This window comes from Sorex araneus, chromosome 7 (genome assembly GCF_027595985.1).
Source record: "Sorex araneus isolate mSorAra2 chromosome 7, mSorAra2.pri, whole genome shotgun sequence".
NCBI classification, from domain to species: domain Eukaryota; kingdom Metazoa; phylum Chordata; class Mammalia; order Eulipotyphla; family Soricidae; genus Sorex; species Sorex araneus.
The window spans coordinates 49,535,658-49,561,377 of record NC_073308.1 but is presented as its reverse complement, the minus strand read 5'-3'; the positions used below and the strand labels follow the sequence as shown (position 1 = coordinate 49,561,377).

The 25,720-nt window shown below is 34.1% G+C and overlaps 1 protein-coding gene across 4 annotated transcripts in view; it reads right to left on the bottom strand.

Moving 5' to 3' along the window:
• Nucleotides 1-25,720, bottom strand: part of MARCHF1 (membrane associated ring-CH-type finger 1) — an 830,879-nt gene that overhangs the window by 316,388 nt on the left and 488,771 nt on the right. Inside the window, exon 2 of one of the 4 annotated variants that reach the window (XM_004606143.2) lies at nucleotides 16,725-16,873. The exons of the other annotated variants lie outside the window; for them this stretch is intronic. Within the exon in view, the coding sequence (XP_004606200.2) occupies nucleotides 16,725-16,835 (111 nt within the window). The 5' untranslated portion in view covers nucleotides 16,836-16,873. The remainder of the gene's footprint in view (nucleotides 1-16,724; nucleotides 16,874-25,720) is intronic. 4 annotated transcript variants of the gene reach the window in all.

Genomic DNA, 25,720 nt, shown 5'->3' with positions numbered 1-25,720 from the left:
ATATCTACACTTCTTAAGCTTCTTTAACAAAAGGTGCTAGCGAAACTGAACAGCTACATGCAAAAAAATGGACTCAGACCTCTACCTACCACCATGCACAAAGATCAGATCAAAATGGATTAAAGACCTCAACATTAGAACAGAGTCCATAAAGTACATTGAAAATATGGTCGGCAAAACCCTATGTGACATCGAGGCTAAAGGTATCTTTAAAGAGGATACTCCACTGGCTGACCAAGTGGAAACAGAAATAAACAGATGGGACTAACTCAAACTGAGAAGTTTTTGCACCTCAAAAGACACAGTGAACAGAATTAAAAGACAACAGAATGGAAAAGGATATTCACCCAATACCCATTCGATAAGGGGTTGATATCAAGGATTTACAAGGCACTGGTTTAACTCTACAAAAATAAAACATCAACCTCCATCAGAAAATGGGGTGATGAACAGAAACTTTCTCAAAGAAGAAATCCAAATGGCCAAAAAGGACATGAAAAAATACTCTTCACTAATCATTAGAGAGATGCAGATCAAAACAACAATGAGATATCACCTCATACCACAGGGACTGGCCCATATCCAAAAGAACAAAAGCAACCATCTTTGGCATGGATGTGGGGAGAAAGGGACTCTCCTTCACTGCTGGTTGGAGTGCCGACTGATTCAGCCGTTTTGGAAAACAATATGGATGATTCTCAAAAGATTAGAAATTGAGCTCCCATTTGACCCAGCAATACCACTCCTGGGAATATATACCTGAGATACGAAAGAGTATGGTAGAAATGACATTTGCACTTGTATGTTCATTATAGCACTGTTTACAATAGGCAGAATCTGGGAAAAAACATGAGTGCCCAAGAACAGATGACTGGCTAAAGAAACTCTGGTACATCTACACAATGGAATACTATGAAAAGATGGAATTCATGAAATTCACATATTGATGGATCAACATGGAAATTATCATGTTTAGCAAAATGAGTCAGAAAGAGAAGGACATACATAAAGAAAACTGCACTCACTTGTGGAATATAAAGTAACAGAATGGGAGACTAGCAACCAAGATTCTTAAAGATAAGTACTAGTTTCCTGACCACATGGGAGAGCCTTGAAAACTCCTCATGGTGTATTCATATGCCAAAACCAGTAACAATGATGAGTTTCAATCCCCTGAGAACCTCCAATGTAGCATTGTTGAGAGGGATGAGTAAAGAGGCTTCTAAAATCTCAGGGCTAGGATCAATGGAGTTGTTACTGAGACCGCTCGAGAAATTTGACGATCAACGGGATGATGATATTGATGATGATGATGATGATGATGATGATGATGATGATGATGATGATGATGATGATGATGATGATGACAATGGTGATGAAGTACTGGGAGGATTACTCCACACCTTAGAAGCTGGCCTCACATACTGGGGGAAAAGGCAGTTCAGTTAGAGAAGGGATCACCAAGTAAGTGGTGCTAGGAGGATCTGCTCGGGATGGGAGACACACTCTGAAAGCATCTCAGAACGTGATGGACAATTAATACCTCTATTGCAAACCACAATACACAAAAGAGAGAGAGCAAAAGGGAATGCCCTGCCACAAAGGTGGGGTAGGGAGAGGGGGAACAGGGTGGGGATGGTGGGAGGGACTGAGACCATTGGTGGTGGAAAATGGGCACTGGTAGAGGGATGGATACTTGACCATTATATGACTGAAATGTAAGCACAGAAGCTTGTAAGTCTGTAACTGTAACTCATGGTGATTAGCTAATGAAAAAATAAAAAATAAATAAAAATTTATGCTTATTGCCTCAGAAGGGATAACTGGGTAATTTTTTATAAAAAATTATAACATAGTTTAGCACATGCTATATTATTTAGAATGGCAACTGTATAAATGGGAACATATTTCAATTGAAATAGGGACAAGTACTGTGGTATAATTATGTATTTCAGTGTATTGTGCACACCCTTGTGTAATATTAATCAAAGCTTTCCTGAAGCAATTAGAATGACAGTATGGCAAACTACAATTTCATCATTGCTCCAACTGCAGAAGTGAATAATAGCAGCAATTGGGAATCCTGTCCTCATTTTTCAACTATTGTGACAAGCAAAATACAATGAACATGAACGTTTTATATGTTGTCTTGTTATACTTAATATGGAACAGTTGAATTGTTCTTTTGTACTCCATTCCTTTGTCTTTTAAGTGAGAAAGACAGTGCTTTATTTATCAAAACCAAAAACGAAAACACTGTACTTGTATAACAGCACCTGAGTTAATTTCAAGTCCCATGTAGAAGTAGAACCACATGAAAAATAACTTTGTTTTATGCATATCAAAGTCAGAGCTTGTGAGAAAATGAAAAAGAAATTACTTCTTAATAAAATCCTGCTAATCACAAATAAACACTTTTTCATATTCCTATAAGCCATATATATATATATATATATATATATATATATATCTTCTTTGAGGAAGGGTCTGTTCATCTCCTTTCCCCATATTTGATGGGGATTTGGGGTTTTTTATTATTGAGCATTGTGGGTGACTTTAAAAATTTTGGATACCAATAATTTGTCTGATTTATTATATCCAAATGTGTTATTCCATTTGGTAGGAGGTTTTTTCTAATTCTAGTTAGGGTTTCTTCTATTATAATGAAGCTTTATAGTTGATGTTGTTCCACTCGTTTATTTTTAGTTTTTGTTTTTGCCTCTGGAGTTAAATTATTGAAGTCCCCTCATCCCTCTCCCAGTCCTATGTTCTTAACTGCTTTGCCCATGCTTTCTTTAAAGTATTTTACAGATTCTGGTCTAATGTTAAGACTTTTATTCCACTTTAACTTTTGTCGATGGTGTAAGATAGAAGTTCAACTTTATTGTTTTACATTTGGCTATACAATTTTCCCTATACTATTTGTTAAAAAAAACTTGCTCCATATTATGTACATAATACTTTTTCATACATTAATTTGTCTACAAATGTAAAGGTTTGTCTAAGAACTCTCAATTGAGTCCTTATTTTAGTGCAAAATAATTTTGATTAAAATAATTTATAGCACAATTCAGTCAGTAAACACAATACCTCTCAGTTGTTAAAATTTCTCTATTAAGGGAGTTTATGGTTCCAAATCAATTTTGGTAGAGTTTAGCTCAAATCTTCAAAGAATGTCTGGATTTCTAATGTGGACTGAATTAAATATTTATGACGCTTGGAATAGGAGTGTCATTTTCACAATGTTGACTATTCCAATCCATGAATATTGAAAGAAGTAACTTTTAAAATCTTTGAATAGTAAGCGATTTTTAGCTAGAACACTGATATTATAAGAATTATAACTTAAATTGTATCAAAATGAAAAGCATCCATGCTTTAACAAATACCATGAACATGGTGAAGACTAACCAAGTACTGTGAAAAAAAATTTGCAAAGCATGTTTGAAACCCGTGCCCTAAACATATAACTCTAATAAATTAGAGATAAGATAATAGATGAGAATACCCAAAGAAGATATATGAATTACTAATAAGCATATAAAATTTGCTCATCACATTATTTGCACTAGCATCACTACAATAACAAAAAAAAAAAAACACAAGAGATATAACCCCTGCTGGCATAGGCACTGAAATTCTCGCAAAATTACAGTGAGAAAAAACACTCTCACGTGTCTATTGAAAACATTTTAGCATTTCTTTGAACTGTTAAATATTATTGCTTTACCTGCTCTACTATCCAGACTACCTCTCTCTCTATTTTTATAGATAAGATTTTATATTTTGAGATTTCTGGAAGAAGAAAGAGAGCAAGAAATATAAGTATTAAAAGAAAATGGAGATTTCAGAGAGATGCTATAAATAAAATAAAATATTATCTCATTTCTTTTAAGTAAGAAGTTAGAATAAAATCAATTTTAACGAGAAAAAAATAACATTTATTTTTAATCTCTGCTCTGCATTTACTTTGTGCTACAAAATGAAACATGTAGAGTAAAATAGTCAACAAGATGCACAGAGACGAGGTAAAAAGAGTTTTTAGTTACTGCTATTTTTGAGTTACACCTGGTAGTGCTCACAGTTTATTCCTGGCTCTGTGCTCTGGGTGACATCTGGCAGTGCTGGGGAACCATAATGCAGTGCCAGAGACTGAACTGTAAAAAAGTTTTCTTTTTCTTTTTCTTTTTTTTTGGCGTGAGTGGGACACACTCTCAAGGTGGGGCTTTGCTCATACCTTACTTCTGGCTCTGTGCTCAGGGAACACTCGTGGTGCTCCCCAGGTAGTCAGATACAGTCAGTGCCAGGAACTGAACCCCAGTCCTATCGACGTGTAACAAGAGCCTAACCTGCTCTACTATGTCTTCAACCTCAAAAAGAGTTTACTCAAGTCTTTCGCTAAATAAATCTCTGTAAATGAATTCATATATGTCAGTAGCCAAAAAGTATAGTCATAAGAGATTCCAAAAATATAGTAGACCACGTCAACCCATTCTTTCATAAAACGTTGCAAATAACTGCACAAATAGAATAAGTAATGACACCAACAATGTTAGGCCGATTGAGTAGTGTTGGTTTGTTAAATTTCCATGGTGAAATCATGCAAGCCATGGAAACAAAACAGCCTATTTTTCTTTGCAGTTTCATCAAAATATGTGTGATGAAATTTGGTTGGTGTGACAATGTGTCTGTAAGCTGACAAGCTGGTAACTGCAGTGTGAAAGCCATTTCAATTTTTTTTATCTTTAAAGAATTACTGGATCATTAAATTAAATTGTATTCTGGTAAGCTGTATCAGACACATAGAAAACAGGTTCTAACTTCCCATTCTTACATTTTGAGTTGCTGATTTCCTAATGTGGGATCACAAAGCTGTACCTATTATCTCACCTAATAATTAAACTTGATAGTTACCATGATGACAAAAATAATTTAACAGGCCATTGACTAAAGGTTGCTTTGGGCTTAAACCTAAGGGATTTGCTTCATATGTTTTAAAGGCATTTTTATTTCCTGAAAGATATTGCACTCGATGAAATAAATTGTGCCTATGAAAGGGAATTTTAAAAATAATCTTATTCATTCATCCAGAAAAGCAGTTGATTATTTTGTACATGGAAGTAATCAGATAGTAAATTATTTGAAGTACAAATCATACAAATAAGCTTTTTATTTCTTTATTATAAGCACTATGTAAAGTTACTTTATTTATTGCACCTTGACAGTAAGAACAAATAAAAATCTCAAAAGATTTTTGAACTGTAAAAAAGTGTAATTAATTCCCTTAGGCAAGCAACTTGTAGAAACTAATTTTAAAACATGTGAAATGGTGAATATCATATCCACAATAGAGGGCTATTTTGAGAAATAATGTATGTGTAATGTATTTATGAATTACTCAGAAAATGTGCTCATACATAAACAAAGTTCTCAACAAAGTATAGACAAATTGCACTAAAATGTGAATATAAAATCGAAATGAAACTTATTTCCAATAGCTATTATATATCCTACTGAATGTATTATATGTATTATAATAACAAAGGTATATTAGATTAAGAATGTCAGAAAATATCCAGCAGAATAAACTTGGATAAATGAACTTGCTTGCAAAACTGGGATTTTGCACAGTTCTAAAAGTTACAATGAGGCCAGAGCAATAGTACAGTGGGTAGATTCCTGGCCTTGAATATTGCTGACCTGGGTTTGATCTTCAACATCCCATATGGTCCCTTGTACCCTACCAAGATTGATATCTGAGTGCAGAGTGAGGAAGTGGCGCTGAGTACAGCCGGGTGTAGCCCCCAAAACTAACTAACTAACTAACTAAATAAGTAAAAATAAAAGAGTTATTTCAAGGGAGAGAGAGAGACAGTACAACTGGTACGGTGTTTGCCTTGCATGTGTCCAAACCCAGTTTGATCCTAGCACCACATACGGTCTCCCAAGCTCCATCAGGACAGATTCCTTATAACAGAGACATGACCAATGTCACTGGGCACTGCCCTGTGTTACCCACCCCAAAACAAATAAATAAGAGTTATTGCCATACCTGTGCTCAGAAGATGTCCAACACAATATATATATATATATGGTATCAGACATAATACATATTTTAAAATTCATATATGTCTGTATTATGTAATACATATAATTTTCCCAGTGTTGAGCTATTAAGAATATACTTACAGTAACAAAGAATGTGTTTTAACATAGCTTCTCTTTCACTAGAAGGATTATTGTTTTCACAATTCCTTTCATGTGGCTAAATTATTATAAAAGCTGCTACGATTTAAATGGATTAAGGTTGAATAAATTATCCATAATATTTCATTAATTCCTCTCTATAAATGTACAATCTCATTTTAACTGTATTTCTCTAACACAATTTCTTAAGAACATTTGTTAACTTACTATATCATATAGGCAATAGGTCTTTAAAAGTAACAGGAATAGAAAGTAACAGGAATTTAATTAAAATTAAACAGTGTAATTTTTATGCTACAAGTGGTTTAGCTAGTTAGAGAATGTCCGTTCTCTCTTTAGCACTAATTTCTTCTATTGCTAATTCTTAAGTGTTCTTGGGGAGCCGCCTTAATCCTTAGCGCTGAACTAACTCCCCCTTAAAGGCCTTTTCTAACGCCTTCATTTGCTTCCCACCATGTTCTTGACATATTTGTTTTCATCAACAGCTTCTTGAGAATAAAGATGCTGTATCTTTTAATAGTTATTAATGTTTGAATACAACGGAGTCTCAAGTGAGATTAATTGCTTGAATGAGTTATCTAAATGATTGCTGTTATAAAAATAGTTCTGATGATTTCTGGTGAGTTCATGGTAGTGTGGCTGACACAAATGGGTATTTTGATTTGTTTGTGTTGGCACTACACCCACTCATGTAATTCCTGCACTCAGGAGTTACTCCTGGCAGTGCTTGGGGAATCCCAGGGGATGCCAGAGATTGAATCTAGGTTGGCATCTGCAAAGCAAATGCCCTACCTTCTGCACTATTGCTCTGGCCCAATTACAAATGGTTTTGAGTGACAATATTTTAAATCAGTTATTTCATTTGTGATTCATTTACCCCTACGTAGTTCCCTGACAAGAGACAGATATCTGACACTGTACAACACTAGATACTAAAGAATTCATTTGTGAGACAGTGCAATAATCACAATGGAAAATTAATAGTTGTAGTTTAAAAAAACGGTCATGTTACATCATGTAACTTTCTGAATAATTAATGTTAAAATTAATTTAACATTTAAAAATCATGCACAGTTGTGCAAATGTTTTATTCCTTACCATGCACTCGTAGATTATTCCTGACAGTGATTAGGGTACTATATGTGATGCCAGGGATTGAACTCAGGTAGGGCTAATGCAAGGAAAATGCCCTGACCCACTATACTATTTCTCCAGCCCATGACAAATACTTCATACATACAAAATGTTTTCTCTGAAATAACACAGAGGGCTGTAAATATTTAGGACTGAATTCCTGCTCTCTTTCTTTTCTAATCTTTTGAACCTTGGGTTCTCTAATTATAAAATGAGAATAGCATACCTATTTTCAAAATCACCATGCCATTTTGAGTACCTGTATAAACACTTTAGCATAAAATAGGCATGCAACAGTAATTACTTAATTACTTATTATTAATAAATGGACCTTGAAATATAAATTTAGCAGAGAATTCTATTTACCTTGTCTTTGGAGTTAGATAACTGTTTCTTAGAAATAGCTCTAGATTCTTCAGTTCTACCCTGAAATGTCTTAGCTATTCCAGGTGCAATTTTTATCCTGAAACAAAACAAGCTGATTCAACATAGATCAAGTTAATTGTCCTGCCTCTCTCTTTTTTGGAAAACATAACAAATTCCCACATAAACAGGACAAAGAAATCTTTACTATCTGTGCCATTAGTGAAGAGAAACAATATATCCCAATTTTATATAAAGTCCCTGGGCTCTCTTGTATTTATGTACATAGAGCTCTTGTTTCTTATTCCTCAAGCAATAAAACTAGAATATTTAAAAACTAATGTATCCTAGACAGAAAGTAGGATTAAGCAGCTGATGGTAATTAAACATCTTTTTTAAATTTAGCTCACAATTTAATTGATAAATTAAACAGATATGGTACATTTTGATAAAGAATGACTGAGAATGATGATGTGATTATTCCTTACAAGAATGTATTTCTTCATAAAAAGACAATTTTTTCAACCAATTATTAATATTGTGAATAATGTGTAGATATTGGTCAGTAGCTAAACAATTAAAGCTGTGCAGCAAATATAATTTTCTTTACTCTTTAAAAAGGGAAATATATAATAAGATAAATAAAAATAAGATAATTTCCCTCTTTTGTATTTTATATTTATTCTTAAACATTGTATTTCATTCAATATTGTCCTTGATAGAACAAAAAATATTTTCAATGGTAGTAAAATATTGATTGATAAAAAATTAAAAGGAAAAAATGATGTTAAAAAGAAAACGACAATGCAAATTGCAGACATCGAAATTGTGGTGTATGGTGAAATTAAAAAGAAAAATTGACCTTAAAAAAAATAACAGCATTGCAAATGACAGATGACTGGACAAAGAAATTGTGGCATGTGTGTATATATCTAATGTGTGGGGTTTTTTTGTGTGTATCTAATGTGTGTGTATCTATATGTGTATGCCTGTATCTAAATACACACACACACACTAGAACACTATTCAACTATAAAAAAACAAATGATAAATGAAATTGTCTTTTGCTTCAACCTAGTAAGTTGTCAATGTAGGTGAAATAAATGAGGGGAAGAAGGACAAGAGAACAAAATAAGGCTATGGATAGTGAATATTGACATCAGAACTGAAGTTTCCAAGCTCAAGAAATCCCTCAATCTGGGGGCTGTGGGATCTTAGAAGTGACATCAGGACAGCTCGAGTATCTGGGGGATTATTGGCAATTTGAGGATGGTGGTGCAGTAACTTTGTACTCCAAAAGTATAGATAAATACCAGCACTATTGTAGACCATGTTAACACAATGATATTTTTTTAAATAGGAGAATACAGCTATAAATTCTTTCTTCCCTAACATAATTTGTTTTCAGAATTATCAGAATGAATAAAGGCAATTACCAATTAACAGGCCAATGAGACTTAAAGAAACAAAAGAAAATTTATTGAAAATTGTCAACTGTAATGGGAAATTAAATATACTTTTCTGTTATTTCTGTTATTCTGTTATGTTTCTTCTTCTTCTTCATCCTCCTCCTCCTCCTCCTCCTCCTCCTCCTCCTCCTCCTCCTCCTCCTCCTCCTCCTCCTCCTCCTCCTCCTCCTCCTCCTCCTCCTCCTCCTCCTCCTCCTCCTCCTCCTCCTCCTCCTCCTCCTCCTCCTCCTCCTCCTCCTCCTCCTCCTCCTCCTCCTCCTCCTCCTCCTCCTCCTCCTCCTCCTCTTCTTCTTCTTCTTCTTCTTCTTCTTCTTCTTCTTCTTTCTCCTCTTCCTCCTCCCTCTCCTCTTCCTCTTCCTCCTTCTTTTTTTTCTTCCTCTGCTACTTTTCTCCTTGTCTATTTCATGACTTTGGCTCTCCTGTTTATCAATCAACGTACAATTCTAGGTGTTTTAAAATACTTTGTTTATATGCCTTTAGGATTGGCTAAAATATTCCATCTGCCAATCATTGTTTCTTACTCTTGCACTTCTAATGCAACCCATATCATTCTTTATAAATTTTTACTTTCTGTGTCATGGTTTTCACACTTATACTACTCAGAAAATATCCAAGTACTTGAAAATCTTTATGCTTATCTATTTGCATTAGTTATAAAATTACCATGCCAATTTGTGAATTTTTTCATATATTTATTGTCTCTCTTATATCATTCGACAGAGCCTGGCAAACTCCCTATGGTGTATTCTATATGCCCAAAACAGTAGCAATAACAGCCTCTAGCACAGCACCATTGGGAAGGATGAATAAGGAGAGGCTGCTAAAATCTCAGGACTGTAATGAATAGAGATGTTACTGGCTCCCGCTCGAGCAAATAAATGAACAACAGGATGACAGTGATGACAGTGTCAGTGACAGTGAATACAGGAGATATTATGTTTTGGGGTAATACTACTCCATTTGCTATAGACAGATTTCAGATTTTATTTAATTTAGAAACAGTAAAAGTAGATGATGCCAACTGGGAAGAGAGTAAGGAAGATGGTCCTAGTAAATAGTAGTTGGCAAATATGATTATTAATTAGAACAAAATCATATTTTATTATTAGGTGCTTCAGGAAAACTACCTATAATTTATTAAACTTGTATTGAAGGCAGAATCTTACTAAAATAGAATGAACTCTGTATAACCATGATTTTAATTTCTAAAACTTTTAATTATGCATTTTGGTCTTGGAAACCATCTCAGAATTATTTGGTATTTATTATTTTAAGATAAAAACAAGGTAAAAAAAGGTTTTTTATTTAAAAAATACTAAATACTCTTGTCTATAAACATTATAGACAAGAATAATTTGTGATTTCACTGAGTTCAAGCTTTCTGCTCAAGTGATTTATCCACTGCACAAAGTTTTATTAAGTTCCTGTTATGTTCTAAAGTCTGAGGATGAAAAAGGTAAATAGAACGTATCTTCTCTTTCTGATGTTATATTTTGCTGCACAGAAACAAAATAAACATGCATTCATACTTACATAAATATTCTCACACAAAGATGAGCTATCTGATCCACTGGATATCAAGCTATCCACTTTAGTGGACATGAAAGGGTAAACCACAGTTAGTTGTGATATTAGAAGCAATTCTAGTCAAGGTTGATATGGCATCTAAATGAAGAAACTAGCCAATGGGAGAATCTAGGAAAAGCAGCTGGTAAATATACATTAGACTCAGTAAGAATATACCTGTTTTCATAGCCAGCTCCTAAATTTTTATAAACACTATCTGCTTATGCTAATTCACAAAGCATATTAATTTATACTTCAGTTTTGTTATTATCTGTGCCCCAAAATAACTGGTTTGCAACAACTTTCACTGATGAAAAGAATAAAATTTTCTACTTCAGTTTGAGACAATAACTACTATACAGAAGATTTAATATACCATATTGTAATCAAGTCAACCAATTTCATTGCTGAATGTTATGAATCTAAGGAAAATATTTTGAGCTATTTTGATAATGTTAATACAAAATCCTAATTGGCTTGTATGTAGCTATTTCCCTTAGCTTTAAAAGTTTTGGCATAAAATACGGGAAAGTTTATTGATTTTTCTATAGTAAAAGTTCTACCTAACCCAATTTCTTTAATTTGGATTCTTATCAAATTTTTCTCTTTAGTGATATCATTATTCTTCTGAATGGCAATATTGCTTTTGATAATTAGTTATATGAAATTTGTGTATTATTTAATTTCTGCATGAATATCACAGAGATATAAATTAAATTACAGCACGACATTATGGTTTAAAGTTTAAAGACCTGGGATTTATTTCTTCTTTATTACACAAATGTCCAAGTGAGTTGATTTAAGGAAAGAAAAAACTTAAAAAATTAAAAAGTGAAATAAAGCCTCTGAGCAGAAAGGAACATAAATAATGATGCTATGATTTCTCAGTTACAATTTATAATTCACTTGCATGTTTCTAAAAGACATGAAGTAAAAGTGCATCATTTTAATTGTTTTTTCATAAGCTAAATACAACTCTTTGAAAAAAATATTATGATGCAAGTGAACATGGATAAATTCAGTTGCTCTTTTTAAAGTAATACTTATCAGGCTACACTGGGAGTTATTTTATCCAGTGACTATAAATTTGACATTAAAATGTGTATATCAAGTAAGTTATATCTTATTTTTTGAAAGAATTTGTAATAAAATTGTAAAAAATGAGACTTAAAAAATTAAACTGTAGACAGAAATTGGGGGTATCAATTTTTCTTCTAACTCACTGCTAGAGAGTTATTTAAAATATTATTTTTGACTGGAGTGATAGCACAGCAGGTAGGGTGTTTGCCTTGCATGCAGCTGACCTGGGTTCGATTCCTCCGTCCCTCTTGGAGAGCCTGGCAAGCTACCAAGAGTATCTCATCTGCACGCCAGTGCCTGGCAAGACTACCTGTGGCATATTCTATATGCCAAAAACAGTAACAACAAGTCTCACAATGCAGACATTACTGGTGCCCACTCAAGCAAATCAATGACCAACTGGATGACAGTTATACAGTGCTACAGTGTTATAGTACTTTTATTTACATTATGCCTATCACAATATTGGTTTTTTAAAATAGATATTATAAATAAAAATAACCTAAAAATCAGTAGATTTGGTTCCTTATGAATTAGAAAAATTAAATAACCTGTTAACAATGTATCTATTTCATTACATATAAAGTTATACCTTTATATTTCAGCAAGACTATTAGCTGTAACAAAATAGCATTCTTGAAAATATTAAAGTTTTATAGATATTTTAAAGTCTTAAAAATAATCATTCATTTTAATTTTACAGATAGGCATTATTCATTTCTTCCTGAAATATTTCTTTCATAGTCTCTCATTTCAGATTCTTATATGTATTAAACTCTTTATCCCAGATCAAGGACCTAAAGAATAGAAAATATGCCTGCATCTGGGCAATGAGTATTAGAAAGTGGCAAATTATCTCATGATATAACATATCATGACTATAGTTTATTTTTTGCCTCAAAAAATAATATTGATAATTATTCAGTATGCCAAAACAGTAACAAGTCTCACAATGAACACGTTACTGGTGCCCTCTCAAGCTAATTGATGAACAATGGGACAAGAGTGCTACAGTGCTATAATAAAAATATTTTTTTTTGCCAATGCTAATCACATTAACTATTTTTAACTCCTTAGATTTTTTTAACTCCATTTCTTGTAAAATCTTTCACCTGTTTATTTCTGATTCTTAAGACCCCTTTTATATCAATTTAATACTAAAACTCATACTTGATTAAAACACAAAATCAATATATATTTATATATTTATTAAATACCAACTGAACACAGAAGAACATGGCAAGCTCCCCGTGGTGTATTTGACATGTCAAATATACTAATAATAACAGTCTCATTCTCCTGACCCTGAAAAGAGCCTCCAATCGTTGGGAAAGATGAGTAAGGAGAGGCTGCTAAAAATCTCAGGGCTGGGACAAATGGAGACATTACTGGTGACCGCTCGAGTAAATCGATGAACACTGGGATGATAATGATACGTTGATACTGACTGAAAGCCCCCACTAACTTTCAGGTATAATTCCCTGGATCCTTAAATTATACCTCTAAACTCCAGATCTTTATTGTATTTTAGGTAAATGAAACCATAGAGTTGCTTGTGGTATGGTTTTGATGTACAATATCCTTTCTGCCTTTTCAATTAGCATAACTATACCCTCCTTCATTTGTCACTCCATTTTGTGGATGTTATGTCATTTTATTAAATGTAGTAACTTTTTGACTTTTTAGTTTTCTATGCAGGTTATATAATTCTTTACTCTACAGTCTATGTCAGAACAACTGGCCTGAGTTGTGTTTGCCAGATCATATCTCAGCTTTTAGAGTTAGGCAAATATAGAAAATGGTAGTCACAGCCTGTGTCAGTAGAACAAAATTCTAAAATATTTCATTTGCTTAATGATTAGGCAACAGGTTGTAAGAAAACTGTTATCAAAGACAGAAAGCCACATTTTGGCATAATGTTTGGCAAAACTGTTTGGAAAATGGTGCAACACATATGGTACAGAAACTAAGATGAAACACTCAAAATAGATTAAGAAACAAAACTTAATAAAGCATGGTGGCTATTCTCTATACTTGATAACGTGTTACAAGAGAAACATGAACGAAGGAACTAATTACCTAATATCAACACAGACCAAAATAGAAGTGGAGTAATCCAGAAGGCTGAGGGGATAATTGGGCTGTTTGAAATCTGGAGTTTCTTTTTAAACCCCAAATGCCATTGAAGCAAGACCCTGAATAGCAAAGATCTAAAAAATTTTCACTGGTGTAAAATAAGGCAAACATGAGATTTAGAGATGACACCCAGGAAAACTTCTCCATTAAATAAAGTATCGGTAGACAACAGCATCAATTTAGAGAGATTGAGAAGATATAGATATCCCAGCAAAGAAAGTTCTAAGCACATGGATTGCTAGCAAGTAAATAGACTGGAACCCTATAACTCTTTAAGAGAATTGTAATACTTAAATACAGTGATCATTTTTATGTTGGTATAAAAATGAGTTTAACATGTCAAAAATAAAATTAAATAATAAATTGAAAAAATAAATACAATTATCAAAGAAACAGAAACCCTGAAAAGCAGTCATTGGTCCCATAATTTTACTCAAGCAGGAAAAAATAATTCTGACTATTGAGACTTTAATGGACACAACAGTGTGTATGACGCTAGTAATAGAAAAGGAAGAATTCATAAAGGGCTTATCTAGAGTCCAGCAAAAACCATGGATATGAGGAAGCAGTGTCTGTGCTTATATAGGAATCTTCCCAAACTTCTATAATTAATAATAAAGGGAGGCTTTATTATATTTTTCAGTCAAAGTTTGTCTCTGATTGCCATGTGTATGATTTCTTTCAAGCTTGTGCATTGTGGTTTTCATGCCTGTTGTCCTCTTATTTATTTGGTGTTTAGGCATACTGAGGCTGGATGCAAAGTATAATTTGTTTGTAAATGATGATAATCTTCATCATTTGGTGATAACAATGCATAATCAGTGCTCAAGAAGTGGAATTGAATTCAGTGACTAAAAGTGCTAAATTATACCGTATAAAATGTAATTAAATCTCTTCATAATGCAAGTATTTGTTGAGGAGAGATGGATTGTGGAAAAGATCAGACAGAAACTTACCAAATCCATGTTATTTTTCTTGGCCTCACAGGTAGGTAGTATTTGTTATTCTCCCTTGTGGATGGACGGGGTCTTAAAACTAGTTTTGGCCAATGAAAGGATGTACTGCATTCAAGATTACTTCAGAACACTCACATTTCAATGGTGCATGGCGTCTATTCTTTTTCTTCAGTGAATTAAGAGGGTATCTGCTCCAAAAAGTAGCATCAAAAAATGGAAGGAGATTGTAACTTTGAATTCCTATTTAGCAATGAACCTCCGAAGAAAGATAACCGACACGAACAGGCTGTGACTTGGAGAAAATTTGATTCATTTCTGAACAACTGAAATCTGGGGTCAAAGAGATAGTAGAGAGAGCTGTAAACTTGCCTTGAAAGTGGCTACTAATCCAGTCTCAATCCCTGGCACCCCACAGCATCCTCCAAGGGTCCCTTATGGTCCTTGAAGCGGTGGTCCCAAGGTGGTTTCTGAACACAAGCCAGGAGTAAACCCTGACCACTATCAGGTGTGATCAAAAATTTAAAAAAAATAATTAAAGGAAAAACTGAGACAAGAGTTTTTGATACAGGCAATTCCTTTCATTAAGGGATAAATTACAGGTATTGGTAACTTGATTATCTTTTCCTTTTTACCAAAAATAGTAAAATAAGAAGAAAACACTGTCAAGGAAGAAAGACACTAGCAAAATAGAAATAGTCGTGACTTGAGATCCCTAGATTCTAATAATATTTTTGTGATCTACTATCTAAGTGGCACTGGGAATGCCAATTAGTTTATCTGGGACACGGTACATGGCAATAAGACAAATGTTAGGTTATATAATTATAGGAGAAAGGAACAAATATTTGCTCAAGAGCATTCATGTTTCTGATATATGGCTTTATTAAAAAGGATTATGTACTAAAGACACTGGAATGAAAGGACTAAGAATTTTATTTTTCTTAAAAATTTTTAGCTACTCATAACTCCAGACAGTCCAGCTCTCTATATACATATTGCATAACATATATGTGTAAGTGATATTAGCCCATGGCAAAGTTTTATAGAAAATAATCATGAAAGTTCATGTTAGTTGAGATAAGTAACACAAGTGATAATTTCAAAAAAATCTAGTTCCTAGAAACTTGACTGTTCAATAGTGTGGCACACATATATCTATGCCATTAGCCTTATCTCTCCGAGTCAAAATTAGAGAAGGATTTCTACATTTCTTTTGGTAAAACGCTTCTCTTGACATTCACTCAAAAATAATTTCTGAGATCATTATTGCTATGCAAAAATAGAGATATTATCAAATGACTCAAATGTAAACATACTCTGGAATCTTTCTTCATGATTAATAAATGATTCAACTAATAAATCAGGCTAATGAAACACTTTTGTTGCTACAAAATGATAAAAAATTAGTTAAACCATATTTAACATGTCAGTTTTAAATTTAAGAAACTATTAGGAACGTGAACTTTAAATATCTCTTCAAAGTTACTATTACAGTGGAAAAAAAGGGTTCAACATTGTTGAAAAATGAATTGTTCAGACCAAATGAAAATCCAATAAAAGACAGTTTACTAAATGAAATTCATTAACTAAACCAATTTCAGTAACTAGGTTTGTGCGCACAACTTCAGGATAGTTTAATGTTCTTTTAATCTAACTGAATCCATACAAATTATATATCCATATGACCTATAATGCATATGCAGACATTAATAGAAACAAGAATGAAACAATAATGCTTACTTATTTCCTTTCAATTCTCTTAGCATTTTACGTACATATAAACCATTTTTGGGTAAAATAATTTTCCACTCACCAATGTGGAGGTTTGTGAGACATCGGTCAAATCCCCTGAGACCTCAGGTGTTCGCGTGTTGTTTGGGATTCTATGAGGGTTACGGGCTATCGCTTCACACCAGCCCAGCATTTTCTCCTTCCTCTTATCCCTTTTCAATTTCTGAAATTCTGAAAATAATTTACATTCCCTGAAACAGGTCATTTATTATGGTCGTCTGTTTTTGGAAAATGCACATATTTGAATTGAATAAGCAATTTAATGAAACACTAATGGAGGCATTTCATTTTAATTAGGACTTATGAGAAGAATATTGTTGGCCATTAAAAATACCTCAGAAACACAGGACAAGAAGAGCAGTAAACATCTATCTAAAGGAACTATATCTTCTATAATTCAATTTGTGATATTTCTAAGCTATCAGAATTGCTATCACTTAGTTATTTCCAGGATTCAGTATATAATAAGAATTTCTTAAGAACTAAGAGAAAAGTCATATAAATATACATATTGATATTCATATATTTCAATGTCAACAAAAATTGGCATAATTTTACAGTGGCAAGTACCACATGTGTAGAATAAATTGTACATAGTCCAGTAATAAAGATTACTCATTTTTTCAGTGGTATAATTATTTCCTTCATAAAGTCCCACAATCTAGGGAAGGAGAAATTTTAGTTCAATCATAGTAAATTTGGTATATGACATCTATCACCAGTAAAATCAATTCAAAGACAATTTTTTTTTAAAAAAATCTTCATTTTAAATCATGAATAAAGACAATCTACTACTATTTCTGGCTTACCAGAATTTCCCATTTGGATACTGTTTTGCCTCTGAAATTTTATATCAACAATGACTTTTAATGTAATGAAGAAAACAGTGTTTCCCTTGTAAAGTTTTACAGCCTACTTTTCCACTCCACCGCCCTCAGTAATTAGAAATAGTTTATTGCAGGTCTTTAGTTAAATGCATTACACTGTCAATTAAATATCAAAAATAATGTAGAGTAATTATTTTTCACAGCATCCAAAGCAATTAGCAATCTGGCAGTTTGTAACATTTCAGAGATTCAAAATAGCACATTTCATAACACTAAGAAAAGTAACATAAAGAAAGCTTGCACTAACAGATTGATGAGTTATTACTCTAAATGACAAAATACTCAAGCTAAATGGATTGGAAACATGAAATGGGAAAGTTACAAAAACTTGCTTAAAGTTTATCTAAAATACTCAATGGAACTCATTTCTTAACAAAACTGGCTATCTGAATGATTCATTCATTTTGTGATACAACAGCAATGGTGAGAGAAACTTGAAAATAATCATTTGAAGGAGCATCAAATTATTAGTGTTTACTACTTCAAACACATTGTGATTTTATGGAAACCCTTATCTATGTAATATATAATCTACAAATGTCACTAATTTGGACTTCACAGAAAGCAAACATATCCAGATTTCCAATACAAAATATTTGGTTGCTCTTCAGCTTTTAATTACATTTCTTGAGTATACTTTTAGCAAATGAACATGAGTAACTTGACTGAAAAGCAAGAAATAAACTGATATGTAATGACTAAACCAACTGAATTAAGTAGAAACAAATGTTCTACTTGTAGGTCATTCGCAAGTTAGTTTTTTAGAATTTGTCTCTATAATTAAATACCACCTTAGTACTTACAATTAAATGTCAAATTAGTGCATAAATAAAAAAGAACAAAGTAGCTCACAAAACTGTGGAGTTGGGGCTGGAGAGAGATTGCAGTATAGTCATCAATATGCTTACTGTACATATAGCTGACAGGGATTGACACCAGTCACCGTGCACTCTGAGCACTGCGTAGTGATCCCTGAAAACGGAGCCAGGAACAAGGCCCGAGCACGGCCAGGTATGATCCCACAATTTTTACAAACTTAATCACTGTGAGTACAGTTACAAAGCTTTCATGTTTGAGTTTTAGTCATCACAATAATCAAATCAAACACCCATCCCTCCACCAGTGCACATTTTCAACCACCAATGTACCCACATCCCCTCCAACTCACCCCCGTTTCTCAACCCTTCCCCAGACTCTGTGGCAGAAAATTTACCCCATCCTTTCTCTCTACTTTGGGGCATTATGGTTTGCAATACAGATACTAAGAGGCTATCAAGTTTGATCCTTTATCTACTTTCAGCACACATCTCCCATCCCGAGTGATCCTTTCAACCATCATTGACTTAGTGATCCCTTTTCTATTCCAGCTGCCTTCTCCCCTAGTTCATGAAGCAGGCTTCCAACCAAGGAGCAATATTCCTGGCCCTTGATTCTACTGTCCTTGGGTGACAGTCTCCTATTATGTTATTTTATATTCCACAAATGAATGTAGTTATTCTATGTCTGTCCCTCACTAAGGTTGTTTCTATATTCTGGCTATTGTGAACAGTGCCGCAATGAACATACAGGCATAGATGTCATTTTTACTGTGCTTTTTTGCACCCTCAGATCCCACATTTTTTAAAAATGATGAATAATGAAATCCTCAGTACTGATTCTGCATTTGCTTTTAAAAAAGTGTTAACTTCTTATTTTTCATTAGGTTTTAAGATGAAATCAATTTAATTTTATTTTCAATTTGACTTCCTAGTGGTGGTGATGGTGGTAGTACAGCTGTCTTTCTCCTGATTCAATGAGCATTAACCCTTAAGTATTTATCTGCAACTTACTATATGACAACTACTGAAGTAAGATGGTGAATTCTATCAGCTAAGTATCACTCTCACTTGGATTTGAGTGGGACTCAGTGCACTACTATAATTTTAAAATTTGGGGACTGATAAGATCTTTCTGATACAAAACTCCAAATAATTTCCCTTCTCTTGGTCTTAGATTTCTCCCACATCACTGACTTACAGAAATCACCAACTACTATCAACAAGTCTCATGACAAGTCTATTTTCTGAGGAAGTATAAGTAAACAGTTGAGCAACAGTGAAAAGAGCACTTAACTTGCATGTAGCCTACCAGGGTTTGATCCTGGTGTTACATATATTTCCCCGAGCCTGCCGTGAACGATCCTTGAGTGTAGGGCCATAGCAACCCCTGAGCATAGCCTGGTGTGGCCAAGAAACCAAAAATAAACTAATTTAAAAAAATAAAACAAACATTACTAAATGCATTCTAGTTTACTTTGGGATATAACAGCTATCATTTCTATTCTAGAATGAATTTAGAAAAGCCAAATAAATCAATAACTTACATATATAGTATTTAAAGCATAATGATGCACTGTATCACTGTATCACTGTCATCCCTTTGCTAATCGATTTGCTCGAGCGGGCACCAGTAACATCTCCATTGTAAGACATATTGTTACTGTTTTTGGCATATCGAATATGCCACGGGCGCTTGCCAGGCTCTGGTGTGCGGGCGGGATACTCTCGGTAGCTTGCCGGGCTCTCTGAGAGTGGCAGAGGAATCAAACCTGGATCGACTGCGTGCAAGGGAAATAGGATAAATAAACACCTGTTGCATGGTTATGGATTGGAAAACTGGGAAGTCTTGTTTATATCAATATGCATAGGATAATCATAATGAAAGCTAGACTAAAATGATAAAATAAGAAAAATCTACACAAAGTCACTTCAGCTTTGTTATTATCATTAACAGTCTCTGATAATATTAAAATGTCCTGACATAGTTATGCTATAATATCTGGGCATTAGTATAATCAAAGAAATATTATTTCTAATGAATACTGAATTTCTAATGACTTGCTCTGTAAAACACGCATCAACCTACGTTACCAGGTACTTGAGAATTCAACATTGCATTCTGAAGAAATAAATGGTCAAATGACCACACAAAACAGCATGGATGTGGGCAATTTGTTACTTTGTTTTGCTTTGGCTTTTGGTTTGGGGGCTACACACAAGAGTGGTTCTGAGCTCAGAGAACACTACTGGCAAGGCTTGGAGAACCCTCTGGAGTGCTGGAGAGAAAACCTAGCTTGGCCATGTGCAAGGCACGTACCATACCTCCTGTTAGTACTCCTGCGCGGGGATGTAGGAAATTTGCAAAGGAGATGAATGTAAGCTGTGAGCAGAAGAAGGACTCTCTTGTTTTACCTACTCAGTTCGGCTGGGCTGGAAACCACGAAGATTGTTCAAGACACATTCTTCCTTTCTATCATCAAAAAACACTCAGACTTTAGTTGGCACTTCAAAGAATTTTTTTTTCCATCTCTAATGCTAAACTAGACATTACAGAAATAATCTGAATAATTTGAGATCTCTAAAAAATTAGTATCAGTGACTGGAGAGATAGTAGTGTTGGTGCATGCCTTGCAAACAGATGACCTGGATCTAGACCTTCAGCATATCATGTGATTCCCAAGCTCTGTTTGGAAGCAATTCTTGAGTTCAGAGCCAGAAGTAAAGCCCTGAGCATCACTGAGTGTGGCCCAAAAAACAAAAAAGAAAAGAAAGAAAGGGAGAAAGAAAGAAAGAAAGAAAGAAAGGTAGAAAGAAAGGTAGAAAGAAAGAAAGGTAGAAAGAAAGAAAGAAAGAAAGAAAGAAAGAAAGAAAGAAAGAAAGAAAGAAAGAAAGAAAGAAAGAAAGAAAGAAAGAAAGAAAGAAAGAAAGAGAGAAAGAAAAAGAGAAAGGGAGAAAGAAAGAAAGAAAGAAAGAAAGAAAGAAAGAAAGAAAGAAAGAAAGAAAGAAAGAAAGGAAGAAAGAAAGGGAGAAAGAAAGGAAGAAAGAAAGAAAGAAAGAGAGAGAGAGAAAGAAAGAAAGAAAGAAAGAAACAAAGAAAGAAAGAAAGAAAGAAAGAAAGAAAGAAAGAAAGAAAGAAAGAAAGAAAGAAAGAGAGAAAGAAAGAAAGAAAGAAAGAGAGAAAGAAAGAGAGAAAGAAAGGGAGAAAGGAAGAAAGAAAGAGAGAAAGAAAGAAAGAGAGAAAGAAAGAAAGAAAGAAAGAAAGAAAGAAAGAAAGAAAGAAAGAAAGAAAGAAAGAAAGAAAGAAAGAAAGAAAGAAAGAAAGAAAGAAAGAAAGAAAGAAAGAGAGAGAAAGAAAGAGAGAAAGAGAGAAGGAAGGAAGGGAGGGAGGGAGGGAGGGAGGGAGGGAGGGAGGAAGGAAGGAAGGAAGGAAGGAAGGAAGGAAGGAAGGAAGGAAGGAAGGAAGGAAGGAAGGAAGGAAGGAAGGGAGGGAGGGAGGGAGGGAGATAAGTATCGATCACAAAGTCTCTGCAAACCAATGCTACTTGCTACACAGGCCTGCCTGCCTGAAGCATTCATACATTCTGGTTGGTTTTTTTTTTGGGGGGGGGTCACACTTAGCAATGAACAGGGGTCACTCCTGGCTTTGCACTCAGGAAATCCTCTTGGCGGTGCTCAGGGGACCATATAGGATGCTGGGAATCAACCCGGGTTGGCCGAGTGCAAGCAAACTCCCTACCCACTGTGCTATTGCTCCAGCCTTAGCATTCACACATTCTTAGGTGCAATAATCTACTATTAGTCAGAAGGGTAGGCAAATTATAAGCATGTATAATTAACCCTAAGTCACTTTAAACTGCTAATATCATCAGTAATATATCAAAATAGGAAAGTGGTCATTAAGCATTCATGTTAATTGCTATCTAACCATTGAACCAAGTTAATATGAGATGCAGTAATGAACGACTTCTATGATGATCACAGGAAATTGAGATTTAACCAAGCTTAATTTTTAATATGGTACTTCAAGCAGATATTTAATTTAATAAATAGCACAGTGTATTCTCTGTGAACTAAACTGACATGAAATCAAAATTAGAAAGAAGAAATACAAGGTAATTGGGTGTATCTCATGCAGAATAATTTACTTCGAATGCAGAAACATTTACTGCAACAGTATATTGTGTCAGACACTTGCTTGGAACTATAGGTACAGTGACTGAAGACACTGTGAGCTTAATTATTAAGGGAAACAAACAAGTAAAAAGGCTCTTATAGGAGATCTATTTGAATACTATACAACCTTTAAGACAAAGATATTTTTTAATAGTTAATAGTTATTTATAGTTACTAGAGAAGGTCAATGAAAGAGTGTTCTAAGAAAAAAATATAAATAATTTACATGAAAATAAAAATTATTACAATTCTAAAGGCTTTTACCATTAGTATCTATGTTGCACCACCCCCTGGAGATCATTCACATGTACTTGATGCAAATACTGCTATGCTCCAAGGTAAACTATTCACATAGTAAAACAATGAATGATGTATCTGTGATCTGGTAGATCAAAAGTCTGGCTGATATCACGAAGTAAAACTTATTATATTTACTTTACATTCATTCTGATATCATGCAATTTCAAAATAATAACTAAAATTCACTTTATCATGTTGAAAAATGTCCTACCTCCATCTTTTGCTTTTTTATTTTTTAAAAAATAATTTTATTTCATTATATTGAATCACCATGAAAAAAAATACAAAGCTTTCAGGTTTACGTCTAAGTCATATAATAATTGAAACACCATCCCTTCACCAGTGCACATGTTCCACCACCAAGAACCCCAATATAGCCCCCTCCCACCCAGTTCCCACCAAAAGTAGCTAATGATCTTCATTTTATTCTCTATACTTTGAATACATTCAATATTTCAACAGAGAACTCACTATTATTATTTGGAATTTTCCCCCAACAATCAGGCCTGCTGAAAAGTCATCATTTAATAATTTCTTTTCATTGCTGAGAATGAAGATTCTATGAGCTCGCGGGGCCATGACAGCGGCCGCGAGGTTTTGGATTTCTGATGTTTTAGTTCAGTTCACAGTCTAGATGCATGTCTCTAAGAAGCTTCTCTGGGTGCCAAAATGGGTTAGAAGACCTCTTGGATCATAGTCTTTGGGAGCAGAGGCTCTGTTTCGTGAGCAGCAGTTCTGGATCTTATCAGGGCTGAGGGCATGCCATGATCGCCTTCCCATGATTGCCTATGATCCACAACATTGCCAAGTTCCTACCTCTGGGCGGAAGTCTTAGGGAGCGGCTCTCACCACGTGGATGATGCTGCCGCCATTTTCTGCACAGAAAAACAGGGTGGAGAGGGAAAATCCCTCCCCGGGCAGCACATAGTTATAGTACAGCTCATAGTCTAGATGCATTTCTGTAAGAAGCCGCTCTGGGTGCCAAAAAGGGTTACAAGACCTCTTGGATCATAGTCTTTGGGAGCAGAGGGTCTTCATCTTTTGCTTTTAACTTAATTATTGTGTTCTTCATAAAATGTATTTATGCTCTGGCATTTCTCTAGTAGGATATACGGGCTGAGATACAAGTTTTTTCTCTCTCCTCATTATACAGGTAATGCCAGATTAATTTTGTCTTTTAACCCTGAGGACCACAATAAAATTAGAGAGTTGAGAATAACACTTGTATAGGGATTACAAATTTTAGAAAGTTGGTTATGGATTTCCTTGTCTTCATGAAGGTAAGTCATTAAAAAACAAGTCCAGATCTTTAGAACCTTTATTTTCCCACAATATAAAATTTTATCTCTGTTAGAAAACAGGTTGAACATAAGAAATGGAAGAGTGACAGTGAAGAATTTATCCTTTCTTCCTTTAACTACAATATCTCTTTTCAAATTAATATTTACTGAAGGTGTGTGCATCTGTGTGTATTTAAAGACATTCAACTATAACTTTCATGTCTAAAACACAAACTGCTATTCATCTGCAACATTGAGGGGCTGTTTTCAAGTAATCACAGCAAAATTCTGAATTATTCTTGAAGATTTGGATCGCAAAGGATCACCAGCCCAGTCTGGAGACAAGATATTTATTATATTTTACTATTTTGATATGATTTTGTCTTGCTGTTTTTCTCATTTCTGAGAAAGTGGAATTGCAGACTTATCAAATGTAGAGAGTTTCACACACAAATACAAGGAAATGAAACACTAATTAATATAGATGAGTAATTAGTGATAATGAAATGAATAATAGGATAAAGCAAGTTTTCCTTCCCTGAGGAAAGTCAGGAAATGGAAAGAACCTTAGGCTGATTCATAGAGAAATTTTAATATGTGTATATAATATATAATAAATATATTAATGTGATTATACTTAGGCTATGCCTAGCAGTGCCTGGAGGTCAGTAGGACTATATCCGTGTGGCCTAGCAAGACATTTCTGAGGTTTCTAGGCATAATTTCTAGGCATACACTCGACCAGTAGATCTATCTTAGAGGCCTAAGGTTTTAATCTGTAAATGTTAATTAGATATAAGAAAAGTACATTTTGTGTACATTCTCCCTTTATCTGTTTCATTGCTTTTTGTATGAAAATACTAATGCATGCACATATTTTTGACTATAGATTATTTGAATATTAAAATACAGGGTTTATTGAATTTAATTATCCATTAATATATTTCAGCAGCTGCAAATCTTATTTAACTGAAGTAATACTGCGTAAACACATTCTATGTGCTGAGATGATAGTAAGGTGCTTGCCTTCCATACAGCTGACTTAGGATCAATCCTCAGCACCCCATCTGATTCCCAGAGCAACTTCAGGAATGATCCCTGAGCATAGAGCCGTGAGTAAGCCCTGAATGACCCCAAAATGAACCCACAGGTGAAATTATATAAATTTCACATGCTTGTCCACTGAAATCAACACGAGCACATTAAGCACAAGTATCACTAAAAGTCCAGTTCTATCCATAACAAGATAATTGTTTCCATTTCGATATAATATTTATTTGTATTTCTCCTTTCACTTCTGGTAATCAACAATTAGTTTTACAGAATAAAAGTTTATTTAAATTTTTTTCATACATCCAAAGTGCACTTTCCATATCAAATACAAAGTGAATCCTATGGTTTATCTTTTCTGATTTATTTTACTAAGGACATTGCTCTTTTGGTTCTTTTCCATTATTGAAAAAAAAGAACATATTTTCTCTATTATTTGGGGGTTTTTGTGTGGTAGATGTCAAGCTGTGCTCAATCTTTACTTCTGACCCTATCCTCAGGGATGACTGC